The sequence below is a fragment of the Pan troglodytes genome, chromosome 1, assembly GCF_028858775.2.
Source record: "Pan troglodytes isolate AG18354 chromosome 1, NHGRI_mPanTro3-v2.0_pri, whole genome shotgun sequence".
Classification (NCBI taxonomy): Eukaryota; Metazoa; Chordata; class Mammalia; order Primates; family Hominidae; genus Pan; species Pan troglodytes.
The window spans coordinates 222238076-222257791 of NC_072398.2; the positions used below are offsets into that span (position 1 = coordinate 222238076).

The 19716-nt window shown below is 47.5% G+C and overlaps 1 protein-coding gene across 8 annotated transcripts in view; it reads left to right on the top strand.

The window, feature by feature from the left end:
- Window positions 1-19716, top strand: part of CLSTN1 (calsyntenin 1) — a 96018-nt gene that overhangs the window by 69139 nt on the left and 7163 nt on the right. For 4 of the 8 annotated variants that reach the window (XM_003307797.7, XM_003307798.7, XM_009447926.4 and 1 more), the window contains 8 exons: window positions 490-685; window positions 4118-4326; window positions 5898-6047; window positions 6165-6350; window positions 11182-11430; window positions 11820-11941; window positions 14573-14735; window positions 18308-18364. In XM_003307797.7, the coding sequence (XP_003307845.3) occupies window positions 490-685; window positions 4118-4326; window positions 5898-6047; window positions 6165-6350; window positions 11182-11430; window positions 11820-11941; window positions 14573-14735; window positions 18308-18364 (1332 nt within the window). The remainder of the gene's footprint in view (window positions 1-489; window positions 686-4117; window positions 4327-5897; window positions 6048-6164; window positions 6351-11181; window positions 11431-11819; window positions 11942-14572; window positions 14736-18307; window positions 18365-19716) is intronic. The other 4 variants (XM_016953729.4, XM_063786633.1, XM_009447934.4 and 1 more) reach the window with 1 other exon arrangement.

Consider the following 19716-nt stretch of genomic DNA (forward strand, 5'->3'; position numbering starts at 1 on the left):
GACAGAATTTCTGTAATTACGGTGCTGATCCTATATCTCACGCTTCCTCCTCTCTCAACACATAACTGCGTTTTAGCTTCTCTCTGGTCCAAATCAAACTGGCTGCCAGCCCTCCCAGGAGCTGGGGCAGCGCTGGTGTTCTCAGGCCTGGCTGTGTGCTAATGAGACTCCTTTTACCCTCGAGCTGTCTAAGTGCTCCTGTGGAATGCCTGTCTATATTTTCTTCTCTCTCTCTTTTGTATTCCTGCATGAATGGATGCAAAGTAAACAAGTTGCTTGGAAAGCCAGAATCTGCTTCATCTTACTAAAGCCCCAGAACTTCCCCATGTTTAAAACACAGTGCCCCTGCTTTGTCCACGGACCCTCCAAACCCCTGGCTGCCGAATTGTTGTCATTTATTTTCTTTGGGGGTGGAGATGGGGGGAGGAGGGCAAGGTGCAGAAGATCTATGTGGTAGGAATTCTAACCTGTTCTGCTTTGACTCCCTAGGTGAGATTTGTGGATTTAAAATTCACGGGCAGAATGTCCCCTTTGATGCAGTGGTAGTGGATAAATCCACTGGTGAGGGAGTCATTCGCTCCAAAGAGAAACTGGACTGTGAGCTGCAGAAAGACTATTCATTCACCATCCAGGCCTATGATTGTGGGAAGGGACCTGATGGCACCAACGTGAAAAAGTCTCATAAGTAAGTAAGCTGGACAAAGAGTGAACATAACCCACCGAGTAAACGTGTGTGCGCAGAACGAAAATAGTAGTGACTATTGCCTGCTCCCCAAGACTGTGTTTTTGAAATAGGCAGAAGATAGTTCTCAAGTGTCTACAATTAGATTGTAAACACTTGGAGGGCAGGAATCATGTCTGTCTACCCTTGTATACAGTTTCTAGCAAGAGCCTCGCTCACATTAGGCATATTAGGTTTTTTGGGGTTGTTTTTGTTTGTTTTTTGAGATGGAGTTTTGCTCTTGTTGCCCAGGCTGGAGTGCAATGGCATGATCTTGGCTCGCCGCAACCTCCGCCTCCTGGGTTCAAGCGATTCTCCTGCCTCAACCTCCCGCATAGCTGGGATTACAGGCATGCGCCACCACGCTCAGCTAATTTTGTATTTTTAGTAGAGATGGGGATTCTCCATGTTGGTCAGGCTGGTCTCAAACTTCCGACCTCAGGTGATCCGCCTGCCTGGGCCTCCTAAAGTGCTGGGATTATAGGCGTGAGCCGTACCTGGCCTTTTTGTGTTTTGTTTTTGAGATGGAGTTTCGCTGTTTCACCCAAGCTGGAGTGTAGTGGCACGATCTTGGCTCATTGGAACCTCCGCCTTCCGGTTTCAAGCGATTTTCCTGCCTCAGCCTCCCGAGTAGCTGGGATTACAGGTGCCTGCCACCACGCCTGGCTAATTTTTTGTATTTTTAGTAGAGACGGGTTTCACCATGTTGGCCAGGCTGGTATCAAACTCCTGACCCCATCATTCACCTGCCTCGGCCTCCCAAAGTGCTAGGATTACAGGCGTGAGCCACCGCACCCGGCCTAGGTTTTTAATAAATGAATGAGTGAATAATTTTATCACACCAAATACTCTATTAAAGAAATAAAGGCCCTACATTAAAAATTGAAAAAGTCTGCTTCTCCCTTAGGAAGGTTATTTTGTTGTCATATTTATCTTTTGCTGTAATTCCTAAGGGCATAAACTTAATCATTGTTGGCCAGGTGCAGTGGCTCACACCTATAATCCCAGCACTTTGGGAGGCTGAGGTGGGAAGATTGCTTGAGCCTAGGAGTTTGAGAGCAGCCTAGACAATGTAGGAGATGCCATCTCTACAAAACATAAACAGCCAGGTATGGTGGCACATGCCTGTGGTCTCAGCTACTTGGGAGGCTAAGGCGGGAGGATTGCTTGAGCCCGAGAGGTTGAGGCTGCAGTGAGCCATGATTGTGCCACTGTACTCCAGTCTGAGTGTCAGAATGAGACCCTGTCCCTAAAAAACAATAACAACAAAAATTGGCCAGGCACGGTGGCTCACGCCTGTAATCCCAGCACTTTGGGAGGCCGAGGCAGGCAGATCACCTGAGGTGATTTTCACCTGAGGTCAGGAGTTCATGACCAGCCTGGCCAACATGGAGAAACCCTGTCTCTACTAAAAATACAAAATTAACCAGGCATGGTGGCACGCGCCTGTAGTCCCTGCTTCTCGGGAGGCTGAGGCAGGAGAATCACTTGAACCTGGGAGGTGGAGGTTGCAGTGAGCCAAGATCACATCATTGCACTCCAGCCTGGGCAAAAAGAATGAAACTCCGTCTCCAAAAAAAAAAAAAAAATTAGTCACTGCTGGTGGAAGTAGGCTGACTCGCTGCCACAATCCTGAGTGTGTTGCTGCACCTCCTGCCAGTTGGGAACTGCAGATGTAGCAGAGAGGGCTTTGGACAAGACAACATAGAACAGGGGTCGCCATACCTCAGGACGTGGGCCAGTACTGGTCCGTGGCCTGTTAGGAACCAGGCCACACAGCAGGAGGTCAACAGCATGTGAGCGAGTGAGCATTTCTGCCCGAGCTCCACCTCCTGTCACATCAGCAGCGGTATCAGATTCTCACAGGAGCGCGAACCCTGTTGTGAACTGAGCATGCCAGGGATCTAGGTTGTGCGCTCCTTATGAGAATCGACTGCCTGATGATCTGAGGTGGGGCATTTTCATCCCAAAACTATCCTCCCACCCCCATCTGTGGAGAAATTGCCTTCCATGAAATCAGTCCTTGGTACCAAAAAGGTTGGGGACTGCTGGTGTTCTCAAGTCCAGTGTCTTCTACAATTAGATTGTAAGCTCTAGTCTTTTCTAGAGCTCTAGTCTTTTCTCCACCACTTGCTAGCCCTTTGGCATTGTGCAAATTTAATTTTGTTGAGTCTGTTTCTTTTTCTTTTATTTATTTATTTATTTACTTATTTTTTGAGGCAGAGTCTCGCTCTGTCACCCAGGCTGGAGTGCGGTGGCACAATCTCGGCTCACTGCAACCTCCACCTCCAGGGTTCAAGCGATTCTTGTGCCTCAGCCTCCCAAGCAGCTGGGATTACAGGCACGCTCCACCACACCTGGCTAATTTTTGTATTTTTGGTAGAGACAGGGTTTCACCGTGTTGGCCAGGATGGTCTTGAACTCTGACCTCTGGTGACCCTCCTGCCTCAGCCTCCCAAAGTGCTGGGATAGGTGTGAGCCACCACACCCGGCCTTGAGTCTCAGTTTCTACTTAGCACATCTACTAAAGAAGGGTATGTGGGTGAGATGGTGTCACATAACCCATTGTGAGGGTCAGACCGATGGCACTGGGATGAGGAGGCTCATGGTGAGCAGAGGGTGCAGTGCCCCAGTGAGTCTCTTCTCTTTCTCCACAGTGTAATGTTATTGTTTCCCTTGAAAAGGTCAGATTTTGACCAAAGTCCTTGTCTGATTCAGAAGCATGCCCTGACCATTAGCCCTTGAAACCTACAGTTTTCTTTATTTGTAGCCAGGTCTGATGACACCCTAATTTTCTTGATAACTGAGCTGGGGTATTGGCAGGTGGCAACGGCCTGCCTCTCCTGAGCTCTTCCATTTGTTGAATCAGGACCAGATGATGCCATGGACTCTAGCCTATTCCCTAGAAGTAGGACAGAATTCGTTTGAACTCTCAGAATCAAACCATCTCATGCTTTCTCTGTTTCATACCCCTTCTTCCCTTGGCTCTATTTTTTTTCTGGATTTTGCTACAAAATATGTTTCAACTTTATAATTGGAGAGCAAACAGACGTCTGGTATTGTTTATCTCCCTTCTGCCTGTCTTGTCCCATATTGTCAAAAAAAACACCCAAGTCTCTTTTATTTTAGATGATTGGTTTTTTGCTTTATTCTTAGGATATGGAAGAATCGACCCAAATCCCTCTTTTAACTTTCTGTTATCTCCACACTTGAATGAAAAGCAGTGAATAGCTTGGTTTAATTTTTGACTTCATCATATGAATTTCATGAAACAAGGTATCAGAAACAGGAAATTTTAAAGTAGGGCAGAATTGGGTAAACACACATACACACACTCTGTCTCTCTCTCACACCGAAAACAAGCAGAAAAATATTTTTCTCCCTCCGTTTGTCCAGAGCAACTGTTCATATTCAGGTGAACGACGTGAATGAGTACGCGCCCGTGTTCAAGGAGAAGTCCTACAAAGCCACGGTCATCGAGGGGAAGCAGTACGACAGCATTTTGAGGGTGGAGGCCGTGGATGCCGACTGCTCTCCTCAGTTCAGCCAGATTTGCAGCTACGAAATCATCACTCCAGACGTGCCCTTTACTGTCGACAAAGATGGTAAGAATCGAGGAGCCGGCTTTTCAGCTAGGCAGACAGTCCCTGCTAACCCCACTGACTTTACACCCCAGCTTCTGTGCTTGGTCAGAACTTCACGGAACTCACAAGTTGGAGACCTAACCTGGTGTGTGTTTGCTTTTAATTGTAAAAACATTTAAGTTTCTACTTTGTTCCCTGACAACTTCTTCTCTGGAACCTGTAAGTCCTGTGTTCTCTTGTGGGGCTCACCTCTTTTTTGCTTTCCCACCAAAATCAAATAAAAATCCTCCTACCTGACATGGCTTTATTTTTTTAATCTTCTTAACTTTCAGTCCACATGCATCTGAATGAGGCTGACCTGTACACTTAGTTTGTCTCATTTTCTGTTCTCCGTTAAGTTTTTTGTTTTTGTTTTTGTGGGTTTTTTTTGAGACAGTTTCTCACTCTGTTCCCCAGGCTGGAGTACAGTGGTGCGATCTCAGCTCACTGCAACCGCTGCCTCCCGGGTTCAAGTGATTCTCCTACCTTATAGCCTCTCGAGTAGCTGGGATTACAGGTGCCCACCACCACGCCCAGCTAATTTTTTGTTGTTGTTGTTTGTATTTTTAGTAGAGATAGGGTTTCACCGTGTTGGCCAGACTGGTCTTGAACTCCTGACCTCAGGTGATCCGCCCACCTTGGCCTCCCAAAGTGCTGGGATTACATGTGTGAGCCACCGCGCCTGGCCATGTTCTCCATTAAGTTAGAATCTCCTGTGACATCTTTTTTTTTTTTTTTTTTTTTTTTTTTTTTTTTGAGGGAAGGTCTTGCTCTGTCGCCCAGGCTGGAATGTAGTGGTGCAGTCACTGCTCACTGTAACCTCGAACTCCTGGGCTCACGGGATCCTCCCGCCACAGCCTCGCTAGTAGCTGGGACTGCAGGCACACACCTGTAGTCCCAGCTATTTGGGAGGCTGAAGTGGGAGAATCGCTTGAACCCAGGAGGCAGAGGTTGCAGTGAGCCGAGATCAGGCCACTGCACTCCAGCCTGGGCAAGAGAACGAGACCCTGTTCCAAAAAGAAAAAAAAAGATAATACAGTGTTTCCATTGTTAATTAATGCACAGTCTAGAATCTTTGATGGAATTATGGACGTTGCAAACATTTTCCAGAGATCTGTACTCACCACGTTCAAAAAGCAGGCTTCTGTTCTAAGCAGGTGGGGGTAGGAAATCTCTCTTTCTTTTAATATAGTAAATGTTTGATCAGCGATCTTATATTTAATATTTGAGGTACTTGAATTATTTTTTTTTTTAATTCTCTGAATGTATGTAAACAGTTAAATCTTAATGTAAAGCCCAATGTAACACTGTGAGAGTAAGTGGAGACTGAGCTGTGTAGCTCCGTCTCTTCTGTTGAAACTCTTCAGGATGGATTTATTGCGTGTTAGGGCTCAGGGAGGACAGGTTGAGGGTTAAGCATCCCAAGCATATGTTTATTTCTGGCTGAGTATTTACAGGGCTTAAAGCCTATGCATTTTGTCTTTCCGCCTAGGACAACAAAAGTAAAACCAGCGTGGGTTTTGGCTCTCACTGTTGTTTTTGCCCTCTGTAAGGTTATATAAAAAACACAGAGAAATTAAACTACGGGAAAGAACATCAATATAAGCTGACTGTCACTGCCTATGACTGTGGGAAGAAAAGAGCCACAGAAGATGTTTTGGTGAAGATCAGCATTAAGCCCACCTGCACCCCTGGGTGGCAAGGTGAGCTTCATTCTCTCCCCTGCGCTCACATCTGCTCTTAAAACTGATGTATGCAGCAGCAACCTAGAGTGTGTGTTTTCCTTCTCTCCTCCCCTGCTGACTTGTGGACCAACACAGGATGGAACAACAGGATTGAGTATGAGCCGGGCACCGGCGCGTTGGCCATCTTTCCAAATATCCACCTGGAGACATGTGACGAGCCAGTCGCCTCAGTACAGGCCACAGTGGAGCTAGAAACCAGCCACATAGGGAAAGGCTGCGACCGAGACACCTACTCAGAGAAGTCCCTCCACCGGCTCTGTGGTAAGGAGACCAGGCGTTCTTGCATCTGGCTGGCTTTGGTGAAGGTGGGAGGGACCTTTACAACTGGAAATACTTGTGTGTGTTGTGTTCATAATTATAAACTGTGATAGAGAATCTGCATTTCTGAAGTGAACTTTGCTGCCTTGCTGGCTAGTTTTCATACTGGATGGGCTTCGGGGGTGGGGCAGGGGGTGGACATCAACTCCTAAATGTCTATTCAACATGTTGTGTATATGTGCATTTTAAGAACCACTGGTGGCCAGATGTGGTGGCTTATACCTGTAATTCCAGCACTTTAGGAGGCCGAGGTGGGAAGATCACTTGAGCCCAGGAGTTTGAGACCAGCCTGGGCAACACAGCGATACCCCATCTCTACAAAAAATTGAAAAATTAACTGGGGATGGTGGCATGGACCTGTAGTTCCAGTTACTTGGGAGGCTGAGGCGAGAGGATCACCTGAGCCCGGGAGGTTGAGGCTGCAGTGAGCCGTGATGGCACCATTGCACTCCACTCTGGGCAATAGAGTGAGACCCTGTTTTAAAAAAAGAACCACTGATTTGAAGGAAGTATTTCTCCAGCATACTCTTGAGAATCATCCAAAAAGGGCTTCTATAGGAGTACATGGAGTGAGTTTTACATGAAATGAGATGTTTACTTACGAATTGAAGAAAAACGCCAGGGCATGGGGGCTCATGCCTGTAATCTTACCACTTTGGGAGGCCGAGGCGGGCAGATCACCTGAGGTCAGGAGTTCGAGACCAGCCTGACCAACATGGAGAAAACCCTGTCTCTACAAAAAATACAAAAACTAGCCGGGCATGGCGGTGCACGCCTGTAGTCCCAACTACTTGGGGGGCTGAGGGAGGAGGATCGCTTGAGCCCAGGAGGTGGACGTTGCAGTGAGCCAAGATCACGCCGCTGCATTCCAGCCTGGATGACAGAGTGAGAACCTGCCTCAAAAAGAACTGAAGGAAAAATATAGGTAATACAATAGCTTTTGACAAACATGAAGTAGAAAATCAGAACTAAAGATGGCCACATCTAACTTAGAATCTCAATAGACTTTCTATATCACAATATTGTGTGGAGAAATTGAGAGACAGAATTACTGGGAAACCCACCAGAAGGCTAGGTCTCTCTTTACCGTCAGCTGCGGATATTTTTCTGGTTTATCTAAATGAAGAAGAGGTGAGGTATGGATGGCTGTCATGGAAGATGCTGAGGGAAGAACATTTAGTTGACTGGTGATAAAATCCCACTAAATGAAGCAGCGTCTTCATAAATTGGAAGGGTCTTTTGTGTTTCAAAAAGCTTTTGTGAAACAGCTTTTCAGGGAGCATTTTCTTAAACTGATTAGTCTTTTCACTAGCCTGATAACAACCATGAGACTTAGGTTACTGGTTTTCTTTTTTTTTTTGTTAGACAGAGTCTCACTCTGTCACCCAGGCTGGAGTGCAGTGGTGCCATCTCGGCTCACTGCAAGCTCCGCCTCCTGGGTTCACACCATTCTCCCGCCTCAGCCTCCCGAGTAGCTGGGACTACAGGCACCTGCCACCATGCCCGGCTAATTTTTTGTATTTTTAGTAGAAACGGGTTTTCACCGTGTTAGCCAGGATGGTCTCGATCTCCTGACCTCGTGATCCGCCCACCTCGGCCTCCCAAAGTGCTGATTGCAGGCATGAGCCACCGCGCCCGGCCACTGGTTTATAATTGAAAATTATCCAGATCACTTGAGGTCAGGGGTCTAAGACCAGCCTGATCAACATGATGAAACCCCCGCTCTACTAAAAATAAAAAATTAGCCAGGCCTGGTGCGAGGTGCCTATAATCTCAGCTACTTGGGAGGCTGAGGCAGGAGAATTGCTTGAACCCAGGAGGTTGCAGTGAGCCAAGAGTGTGCCACTACTCTCCAGCCTAGGTGACAAAGCTAGACTTCGTCTTAGAAAAAAAACAATAAATAAGAAGAAAATTATCATGTGGTAAATAAACCAAAGTAGAAAACTAGACATTATGCTGCCACAGCCCAATGATGAGCATATGGGGGTGTTTGGCAACTCTGAATCCAAATATTCATAATTGTCACCTAAATATATTTAAGTCAGGAGGTCTGGCACATTTTCTGTTTTAAACCATGCATGTAAGTATAATATATAAAATTTATTCCGTCTCTCATTTCATGGTATTAAGTGAATTTTTTTTCAGCAGAATAAAGTTAGGAAGAATAGAAATAATTCGAGTGCTTACTATGCACCAGGTACTTTTTTTTTTTTTTTTTTTTTTTTTTTTTGAGACAGTCTCCCTCTGTCGCCCAGGCTGGAGTGCAGTGGCGCAATCTCACTCACTGCAACGTCTGCCTCCTGGGTTCAAGCGATTCTCCTGCCTCGGCCTCCCAAGTAGCTGGGATTACAGGCATGTGCCATGATGCCTGGCTACTTTTTGTATGTTTAGTAGAGATGGGATTTCACCATGTTGGCGAGGCTTGTCTCCAACTCCTGACCTCAAGTGATCCACCCACCTCGGCCTCCCAAAGTGCTGGGATTATATGCATGAGCCACTGCGCCTGGCCTTACTCCAGGTACTTCTATGTGTGTTTTAGCTTAATGTTCCCAACAAGTCTACGAAGTAGGTGGGTATTGACCTTGTTACAGAGGAATTAAACAATTGAGACTAAAGCAGGTTAAGTAGCTTGCCCAAGCCCACATATTCAGGAGCTGAGGTTCTAGTGTGTGTGTGTGTGTGGTTTTTTTTTTTCTTTTGAGACAGAGTCTCGCTGTCGCCCAGGCTGGAATGCAGTCGTGCTATCTTGGCTCACTGCAGCCTCCACTTCCTGTGTTTAAGTGATTCTCCCACCTCAGCCTCCCAAGTAGCTGAGATTACAGGCATCTGCCATCATGCCTGGCTAATTTTTGTATTTTTGTAGAGACAGAGTTTCACCATATTGGCCAGGCTGGTTTGAACTCTTGACCTTAGTTGATCTGCCCGCCTCAGCCTCTCAAAGTTCTGGGATTACAGGCGCAAGCCACCACGTCTAGCTTCAGGAGCTAAGATTTGGACCAAGGTCTTCTGTTACTCAAGAGGCCAGGCTGGTCCAGCCAAGGCCTGCTGCTCCGAGTAATAGCTTAGTCAAGAAGGAGCTTGCAAAATCTTTTCCTGTGGACAAAAAAAAAAATTTTTTAATTTGAACATGGCAATACATAAGAATGGTTGGAAAACATTTTTTATGTTTTTTGACTTAGTAATTTCATTTCTAGGAATTTATTTTAAGGGAATAATCATGGAGACACATAAAGCTGTGCATGCAGGTGAGGTTTATAATAGGAAAAGGTTAGGGACAGCCTCTGTGCCCACCTGGGAGGCTGGTCAGTAGGTGATGCTGTATCTGTACAATGAAATGCTATTCAGGCCGAGCGCGGTGGCTCACACCTATAATCCCAGCACTTTGGGAGTCTGAGGCGGATGGATCGCTTGAGCCCAGTAGTTGGAGACTAGCCTGGACAACATGGCGAAACCCCGTCTCTACAAAAACACAAAAATTAGCCGGGCATGGTGGCACACACCTGTGGTCCCAGCTACTTGGGAGGCTGAGGTGGGAGGATTGCTTGAGCTCAGGAGGTCAAGGCTGCGCTAAACCAACGCTGCACCACTGCACTGCAGCCTGGGCGAGAGAGGAGACCCTGTCTCAAAAAAAAAAAAAAAAAAAAAAACAACTATTCAGATAGTTTAAATTACACGATAGAAGAATATTGCTAGGGATATATATGTATTATGCACATACCTAGCAGGACTCCACTTTTATTGTATTTGTTTATATATTTTTGAGACAGGGTCGCACTCGCCCAGGCTGGAGTATAGTGGCACAGTCACAGCTCACTGCAGCCTCAACCTCCTGGGCTCAAGTGATCCTCCCATCTCAGCCTCCCAAGTAGCTGGGACTACAGGGATGCACCACCACACCTGGCTAATTTTTGTGTTTTTTGTATTGACAGGGTTTTGCCATGTTGTCCAGGCTGGTCTCCAACTCCTGGGCTCAAGCAATCCGTGTGCCTTGGCCTCCCAAAGTGCTGGGATTACAGGTGTGAGCCACCACGCCCTGCCAGGACTCCATTTTTCTAAGAAAACTCATCATTTTTGTGTATATTTACCAAAGGAGGACTGGGTGTTTATACTAAAATGGTATAATTTGAATCAGATTACAAGAAATGCTTCCTTTACCTTCTTTTTTTTTTTTTTTTTTTTTTTTTTTTTTGAGACAGAGTCTCGCTCTGTTGCCCAGGCTGGAGTGCAGGGGTGCGATCTTGGCTCACTGCAAGCTCCGCTCCCCGGGTTCACGCCTGGCCCTTTCCCTTCCTTAAACAAATCCATGGTTGTTATTTTTATTTTTGTAATTTAAAACCCTGATTTTTGAAGAGAAGTAAACTGAAAGGGCCAAGTGTGGTGGCTCACGCCTGTAATCCCAGCACTTTTGGAGGCCGAGTCAGGCGGATCACGAGGTCAGGAGTTCAAGGCCAGCCTGGGCAACATGGTGAAACTCCGGCTCTCCTGAAAATGCAAAAATTAGCCAGTTTTAATGGGGCGCGCCTGTAATCCCAGCTACTCGGGAGGCTGAGGCAGGAGAACAGCTTGAACCCGGGAGGTGGAGGTTGCAATGAACCGAGATCGCGCCACTGTACTCCAGCCTGGGGACAAAGCAAGACTCTGTCTCGAAAGAAAAAAAAAAAGTAAACTGGAGCCAGCAGATTGCCTAAGTGTAAGACAAGCACGTGCCTGGGGGCATGAGGTGCGCGGGACCTCTGGCTCCTCACGTGAGTTTCACCGAGCACTGTGGCTTCAGGTGCGGCCGCGGGCACTGCCGAGCTGCTGCCATCCCCGAGTGGATCCCTCAACTGGACCGTGGGCCTGCCCACCGACAATGGCCACGACAGCGACCAGGTGTTTGAGTTCAACGGCACCCAGGCAGTGAGGATCCCGGATGGCGTCGTGTCGGTCAGCCCCAAAGAGCCGTTCACCATCTCGGTGTGGATGAGACATGGGCCATTCGGCAGGAAGAAGGAGACAATTCTTTGCAGTTCTGATAAAACAGGTAGGGTAATAGCTCTGCAAGCGATGCCAGGCCCCAGCGTCCAGTGGGGTGGGTGCCAGCGGCAGGCTCCCTCTCCTTTCCCAGGGTCCCCTGCCAGCCTGGTGCTCGTAGGCCGTGTGCCATGCTGTGTGCCTGGGGCACTTGGTTCCCTAGAGTCACGGCCTGGGCATTTGGGTATTAGCTGTTGTTGCTCAGTGGGGTCCACGGTGATCACAGGCTCCGCCTCTCAGGAAAGCCCAAGTGTATTTGTTTCTAAGCCCTGCCTTGGCTTAGCCGAAGAGTTCATTTATGCAGATGAAATTGTGTCTTCAAAATCCATTCAAGAAACAGCTTTTATTTCTCCTTTGGGTCTTTAGTTGGCAATTTACCCATAGAAACTGCCTTTGCAGATATGAATCGGCACCACTACTCCCTCTATGTCCACGGGTGCCGGCTGATCTTCCTCTTCCGTCAGGATCCTTCTGAGGAGAAGAAATACAGACCTGCAGAGTTCCACTGGAAGTTGAATCAGGTGAGTGAATTGAAAACGCACTAATAGGGCCGGGCAAGGTGCTCACACCTATAATCCCAGCACTTTGGGAGGCTGGGGCACGAGGATTGCTTGAGCCCAGGGGTTCGAGACCAGCCTGGGCAACATTACTAAGATCCTGACCCTACAAAAAAAAAAAAAAACCACGAAAATTAGCTGGGCATGGTGGCACATGCCTGTAGTCCTGGCTACTTGGGGAGCTGAGGTGGGATGATTGATGGAGCCCAGGAGGTCAAGGCTGTAATGAGCTGCGATTGTGCCACTTCACTCCAGCCTGGATGACAGAGTGAGACCCCGTCTCCAAAGAAAAAGAAAAACACTGTCATCTTCTAAGAGAGAGTAAGCAGGTACTGCAACCTTGCACATGAATGGCTGTGTATAGTCAGTGTATATTTATAATTTTATGAGTAGCTGGGACTACAGACACATGCCACCACACCCAGCTAATTTTTGTATTTCTAGTAGAGATGAGGTTTCACTATATTAGCCAGGCTAGTCTTGAACTCCTGACCTCAACTGATGCACCCACCTCAGCCGCCCAAAGTGCTGGGATTGCAGGCCTGAGCCACTGTGCCCAGCCGCAAAGCTAATTTTCTAGCAGTTGCTGTGATAGAAAGCAAATATCCTGTGAAAAACCCCACGTGCTACAGGAAACGAGAGAGCACTGTAAAATTAGAACCCTCTATTAAAATCAGAATAGATCATTTTTTCTTTTGATGTAGAGTTGGGATGAGAAGGAAACCTTTGGCCTTATCATCATTTTATTTGTCTCATGGAGTTAGTGGACAAAAGCTGACATATGTTATATGTGCCTGCAGTTGCTAAAATATAATAGTGTCTAAAAATAATCATAGGATAGATAAAAGTAAAAGAGAATAAATGAGAAAGGAAAAAGTATATGATAGTGGAAAGTTGAAGTGGGTGTCCAGTTGGTAGCATTTGTCTCTTTTTTTTTTTTTCCCCCGAGACTGAGTCTCGCTTTGTTGCCCAGGCTGGAGTGCAGTGGAGATCTTGGCTCACTGCAACCTCCACCTCCCGGGTTCAAGCGATCCTCCTGCCTCAGCCTTCTGAGTAGCTGGGATTACAGGCGTGCGCCACCACGCCCGGCTAATTTTTGTATTTTTAGTAGAGATGGGGTTTCACCATTTTGGTCAGGCTGGGTAGCATTCATCTCTTATTGGTGTATTTTTTTATTTATGTGAGTGATTATTTCTCAGAAACTATTACCATTAATTATTTTCAAAAAACTAAAGAAAGGCTTAGTCCTGGAAAAATATTTTGCAACATAGGTGGACATTTTAGCTACAGTTCTGTTATAGTAGCCATAGTCTGCCTTTATATATTTAGTTTCTTCTAAGTATATACTGTTTAAAAACTGTATTATGGAAAATTTCAGATTTATATAAAAACAGACAGATTAAAGAATAGCCCTGTGTGCCCTTATGCCTTCAACAGTTGCCAACTCTTGGTCAGTCTAGTTTCATTGTTACCCCTATTCACTGCTGAAAATTTTTATCACCCCCTCAAACGTTACTTAATAATTTTCAAGAAATCCCAAATAGAGCATTTCATTCTTGTAGACGCCCGCCTGTATGTCATGACGTATCTCATAGACAAGCGTAATCACAGCACTCTTTCACATTAAAAAAAAAACTAACAGTAAAATTTCTAATACGATCAAATAGCCAGTCAATGTTCAGATTTCAAGTAGCCTCATAAATGTTTTTGTGTTTACAATTTGTTTGAGTTACGACCCAGATAAGGGCCCATTGCAGCTGGCTGATGCGTGTTCACACACTCGTTCATCACAGGATGGGAACACAGTTTGGTTTGGGGTGCCCTTGGAGCTGATGTTCATATTTATTGAGATCATCAACTTTGAGTTGGAAAAGAAAATACATGTACTATGGTGTGCCTTATTCTGAGATTAAAGGCACTTTTTTGTCGGCGGTGGGGAGGAGATAGAGTCTTGCTCTATCACCCAGGCTGGAGTGCAGTGGCGCAATCTCGGCTCACCGCAACCTTCGCCTCCCGGGTTCAAGCAATTCTTGTGCCTCAACCTCCCAAGTAGCTGGGACTACAGGCGTGCACCACCACACCCGGCTAATTTTTGTATTTTCAGTAGAGATGGGGTTTCGATATGTTGGCCAGGCTGGTCTCAAACTCCTGACCTCAAGTGATCTCCTCGCCTTGGCCTCCCAAAGTGCTGGGATTACAGGCATGAACCACTGCGCCCGGCCTAAAGGCACTTTTTATTTTTATTCAGAAAAGGAATGGCCAGTGGTAAACTAACTCAACCCTTTCGAGGGTGGGTATCCAGCTTGCCCATACAGGAACTTCCTGGTGCCACACTGTTGGCAGAGCAGAATTGGGCAGCTCCCTACTTGGGCTGTGTCCTCTGGTTAGTGAGCAATGCGGGCCACGTAGTTTAGAAATGCCCTAGAGATGCTTGGCTTCTTTTGGTGAGATGTATTTGCAGATATTTTGTGGTTAGATTTTTTTCATCCTTTTCCTCCTAGGAAGACCCTTGTGTTGGGTGACTTGGTTTCCATGGGCATTGATGAGAAGGAAAGTGGACATCTCACACCTCCCCGCTTCCCTTTGCCTCTGTAGGTCTGTGATGAGGAATGGCACCACTACGTCCTCAATGTAGAATTCCCGAGCGTGACTCTCTATGTGGATGGCACGTCCCACGAGCCCTTCTCTGTGACTGAGGATTACCCGCTCCATCCATCCAAGATAGAAACTCAGCTCGTGGTGGGGGCTTGCTGGCAAGGTACCTGTCATTACCCCCCGCCCTCGACTCGAGAATTAAGTTGTACCTCTTTACTAGGTTGGTGGCAGCAGGCTGTGATCGGTATCCTACAGCCTTACCCTCGTGTCCTGGATCTTTTCCTTCCATTTCCTGTGTACAGCCTTTTTGGGGACACTGCCGTTACCCCACTCTAGCTAGCGTAGCTCTGTCTGTGGGTGCTCCATAAAGGTGATAGGACTGACCACACCGTCACCTTTCCCGGAAACCCAAGAGGGAGCGTTCCACAGAGGGAGCGTGTAGTGGGGGGAACTGTTTTATAAATTAATCCGTTTATTGAAAGGTTCACAAGGACAAAGAGGCAACAGCAAGAGTCAGGCACAGAAATAAAGGACGCAGAAGTAGAAGTGCGCCTTGGACCTGGAGGACTCTTCCAGAGTGTTTATCACTTGGTGACCTGGTAGGAGGGCTGCGAGGGCTCTGTTCACCCTCAGCAAGGGCCACGTGTGGGGAGGATTCCATGGAAGTCTCTGCTGAGAGGGGATATGATAACCACCAGAGCACCAGTGCTTCTTACCTGTACTTACCAAGTGGCAGGCTGTGTGCCAACTCCTTTATACACATCGTCTCACCTAAACCTTAGAATCCCTTTTTTATAGCTGAAGAAACTCAGGCCCAGAGAAGCAGCAAGCCAGGCGTCACCCAGCTGATGAATCAGGAGCCAGGGTTTTGAATTTTTTTACTTTGAAAAGCCTGTGGGCCAGGCGCGGTGTCTCACACCTATAATCCCAGCACTTTGGGAGGCTGAGGCGGGCAGATCACTTGAGGTCAGGAGTTCGAGACCAGCCTGGCCAACGTGGTGAAACCCCATCTCTACTAAATATACAAAAATTAGCCATGCATGTTGGCATGTGCCTGTGATCCCAGCTACTCGAGAGGCTCAGGCAGGAGAATCGGTTGAACCCAGGAGGCAGAGGCTGCATGAGCCAAGAATGCCCTATTGGCCGGGCGCGGTGGCTCACGCCTGTAATCCCAGCACTTTGGGAGGCTGAGGTGGGTGGATCACGAGGTCAGGAGATCAAGACCATCCTGGCTAACACGGTGAAATCCCGTCTCTACTAAAAATACAAAAAATTAGCCGGGCGTGGTGGCGGGTGCCTGTGGTCCCAGCTACTCGGAAGGCTGAGGCAGGAGAATGGCGTGAACCCAGGAGGCGGAGCTTGCAGTGAGCCGAGATAGCGCCACTGCACTCCAGCCTAGGTGACAGAGTGAGACTCCGTCTCAAAAAAAAAAAAATAATGCCCTATTGCACTCCAGCCCGAGCAACTCCAGCCCGAGCAACAGAGTGAGACCCTGTCTCAAAATAAAAAAAAAAAAGAAAAACCTGTGTATTCTGGGCCCACACTCAGACCCACCAGATCAAGGTTTTTATTATTGTTATTATTTTAATTTTTTATAAAAATGGGGTCTCACTGTGTTGCCCAGGCTGATCTCAAACTCCTGGGCTCAAGAGATCCTCCCACCTCAGCCTCCTAAAGTACTGGGATTACAGGCATGAGCCACTGCGCCTGGCTCAGACCTGGGGTTTTAAGCCCTTTTTTGTGCCATGGAGCCCTTGGGTGGTCTGGCAAGGCCAATGGATCCCTTCTTATTAATCTACAAAATAAATACCTAGGATTCAAGGGTAATCAGTTAAACTGAAATATAGTTATTAACATCCTGAAATACTACATTTGTGAAACAGTAACACCAGTGGTACTTTATGTTAACAAATGAAGAACCAGCTTTAGCAGCAGGTCCAACGGTGTAAGTTCCAAGTTGTGAGGGCTGCGCGAGGATCCCTGTGGCATCTGCAACAGCTGTGGCCTGGTGTGCAAATATCAGTGCGTTCTATTGGTGACAAAGTTGCAGTCATTGCTAACTGCTGTGGTGTGTAGCCTACATTTATTGCCAAAGGAAATGCTGAATTTCAGAAGTTAGTGGAAATAAGCATGTAATTTTTCCCATCCAAGTTCATGGAACCCTCAGGTTACCCCAGAGGTTCATGATTCCCACTTTGACCCTTGCACTGGACTCTGCTGTGTCATTTCAAGGTATCATCATCATTAATTACTTTTTGATTAGTTTTTTCTCCCTATGGAAACATTGTACCTTGAGTAAGGTTAGAAATTTATGAAAGATGACCGTGCGCAGTGGCTCACACCTGTAATCCCAGCACTTTGGGAGGCGGTGGCAGGCAGATCACTCAAGGTCAGGAGGAGTTCGAGACCAGCCTGGCCAACATGGTGAAACTCTGTGTCTACTAAAAATACAAAAATTAGCCAGGCGTGGTGGCGTGCGCCTGTAATCCCAGTTACTTGGGAGGCAGGAGAATCACTTGAACCCAGGAGGCTGAGGTTGCAGTGAGCCAAGATCACACCACTGCACTCCAGCCTGGGCAACAGAGTGAGACTCTATCTCAAAACAAACAAACAAAAAAACCCCACAGAGATTGTTTAAAATTCAGTTAACAGGAGAGAGGATCTCCTTTTCTTTTTTGTGGTTGATTCTGCCACTTTTGCTACACGTTGGCCGTGGAGAGCTTGGGCTGTGGGCAGCAGCTTCATTCCCTTCTACCAGCGTGTTGTGGGGGAGTCTTGGTGTGTGTGGAGGTAGCACAGGCCCGTGGCTCACATGGGCTTCACCTGGATACACCTCTAGCCTTGCCCCTTGATGCGGCCCCGCACAGCCGCAGCCCAAAAGGGGCCCTAGCACACCATAGAGGGGAGGGCTGCAGGGCTGCAGGGCTGCAGGGCTGCAGGGCTTGAGGAGTGGCCTTTCCCCTCAGCATGACCTGGAGAGTGTTGGTTCTGTGCTTAGCCGCTGTGTGTGTGCCTTTCTGGTAGGTTGTATTACTCTGGACACTGGATCCAGGAGCTAGAGGAGCTGAAGGTGGTTAGGGTCCCCAGGTCCACCGTAGGCTATGCTTCCCTAGGTGGGTTCCTTAGCCTCTGCATCTCCCTCTCATTCAGAAAAAGTGATTGAGAATGTCTTCTTTCCTCTGTCGCCCAAAGGTTAATGGCTAGACAGATGTAAACTTGTTTGGAGCTTCCAAAATATACAGACTTCCGCATGCTTACTGTGTACCAGGCTTTGGACACGTGTGTGCTATGCCGTTTTGTCTGCGCAGTGTCTTCCCTATTAGGAGAAGAGGTGCCGTTGGTCCGGAACTTGGTGGTGTTTATATCGGGAGCAGCATTGCAGCCCAGGCTCAGCCTCTGTGGAGTGTCCTACTTCATAGCGCGGACTGGGGAGGGGAACGAATTCCATGTGTGTGCTTTCATTCATCTTATTTTGAATCTAACGTATGTTTTGGCAAGGAGGATGTGGGAAGGTGGAACAAAAGAAGCCTGGGGTTGGGGGTGGTAAAGTCACCTCTGGGAAAAGGTGATTAAATACAAGCTTGCGTCCAGATGGGTACATCCCAGAGCAGGATCACAAGGGAATTTTCTCTTCATGTTTTATAGTTGGTTGCTTCAAACCTGGTTTTCAAGGTCCGGTTTGAAGACCCTAACCTCTCAGTCCTTTTCTGTTGTCTTTGTCTTGCTTTTCCACAGAGTTTTCAGGAGTTGAAAATGACAATGAAACTGAGCCTGTGACTGTGGCCTCTGCAGGTTGCTGGATTTTTTCCCTACATTCACTATTGTGTTTCATTTAAAGATGAGACTGATTCATTCCATGTGTCGCATGAAACGCCCCAGTTGCATTTTGGTCCCGGACACCATCTGAGCTGCTTCCCTGCATTGCGCTTCCCCATTGCTTCATGGAGTTCCCTTATTCTGCCCATTCTGACCCCAGCTGGAGTGAGGACAAATGACATCTCAGGCAGTGCATGCATGGGACTTCCCCCCCCATCCAGTTTGACCCTGACCCCCCTGCATGAGGCTCCCTGCTTTTTCAGTCTTACAGGCAGGGTTTGGGAGGCTGCCTCGTGACTGTCATGTGGATGAACCACGAGACAGGAAAAGACTTGTTTCTAGATATTCTGTCCTGATTGACAGTAAATTTTAAATAGACGTCTCTCTTTTTTTTTGTTTTGAGATGGAGTCCCGCTCTGTTGTCTGGGCTGGAGTGCAGTGGCGCGGTCTTGGCTCACTGCAACCTCCACCTCCTGGGTGCAAGCAATTCTCCTGCTTCAGCCTCCCAAGTAGCTGGGACTACAGGCATGCACCACCATGCCCAGCTAATATTTATATTTTTAGTAGAGACGGGGTTTCGCCATGTTCGCCAGGCTGGTCTCAAATTCTGACCTCAGGTGATCCACCCGCCTCGGCCTCCCGAAGCCCTGGGATTATAGGCATGAGCCACCATGCCTGGCAAATAGCCGTTTCTTAGAAACCTCAATTCCTAGTCATGATTTACAGTGCCTGATTTCCGTACCAGAATGAGACACATTGCTGAAAATTTGTCCCTTTTCCTTTTCAGTTTAAGAACAAGGTTTAGTGTAACCTGTTTCTGGCTCTTTCTTGTCATCTGTCAAGGGCCATTTTCTGGGTTTTGGTTTTCGTTGTAACATCTGCACTTCTCAGCAATCCTCAGGAGGAGGCAGGAAGGATGGGACTTAACACCATAGCATCCTTGAAATAGGCCGTTCCGTGCAGGGAGTATTTTAAGCCTCCCTTTTATCCTCCCTGCCTCGCTTGTGTGGGTTCATTCCCCAGGGCGTGCCAGGTAGAGAAAACAGCCATGTGGAACCCAGCCAGCTGAGAAGGCAGTGGCTGGAGAGGCTGGTGGCGTAGGAAGTGTCACCATGCACCCTGGTGATGAGAACAGGGTAGGCCACCTTACCAGGTAGTGGCCAGAGGTGTGGGGACCCTCAGGGGACCTCTTGGCTTCAGGTGAGACACCCCCAACTCTCCCTTTCTCCAGGCCATGTGCATGATCATAAACGGTTTAATTTCTTCATTGCGCTTCCATGTAGATTGCAAGGCTAACAGGACTTGGTATGAACTAACCTGCATGTCCA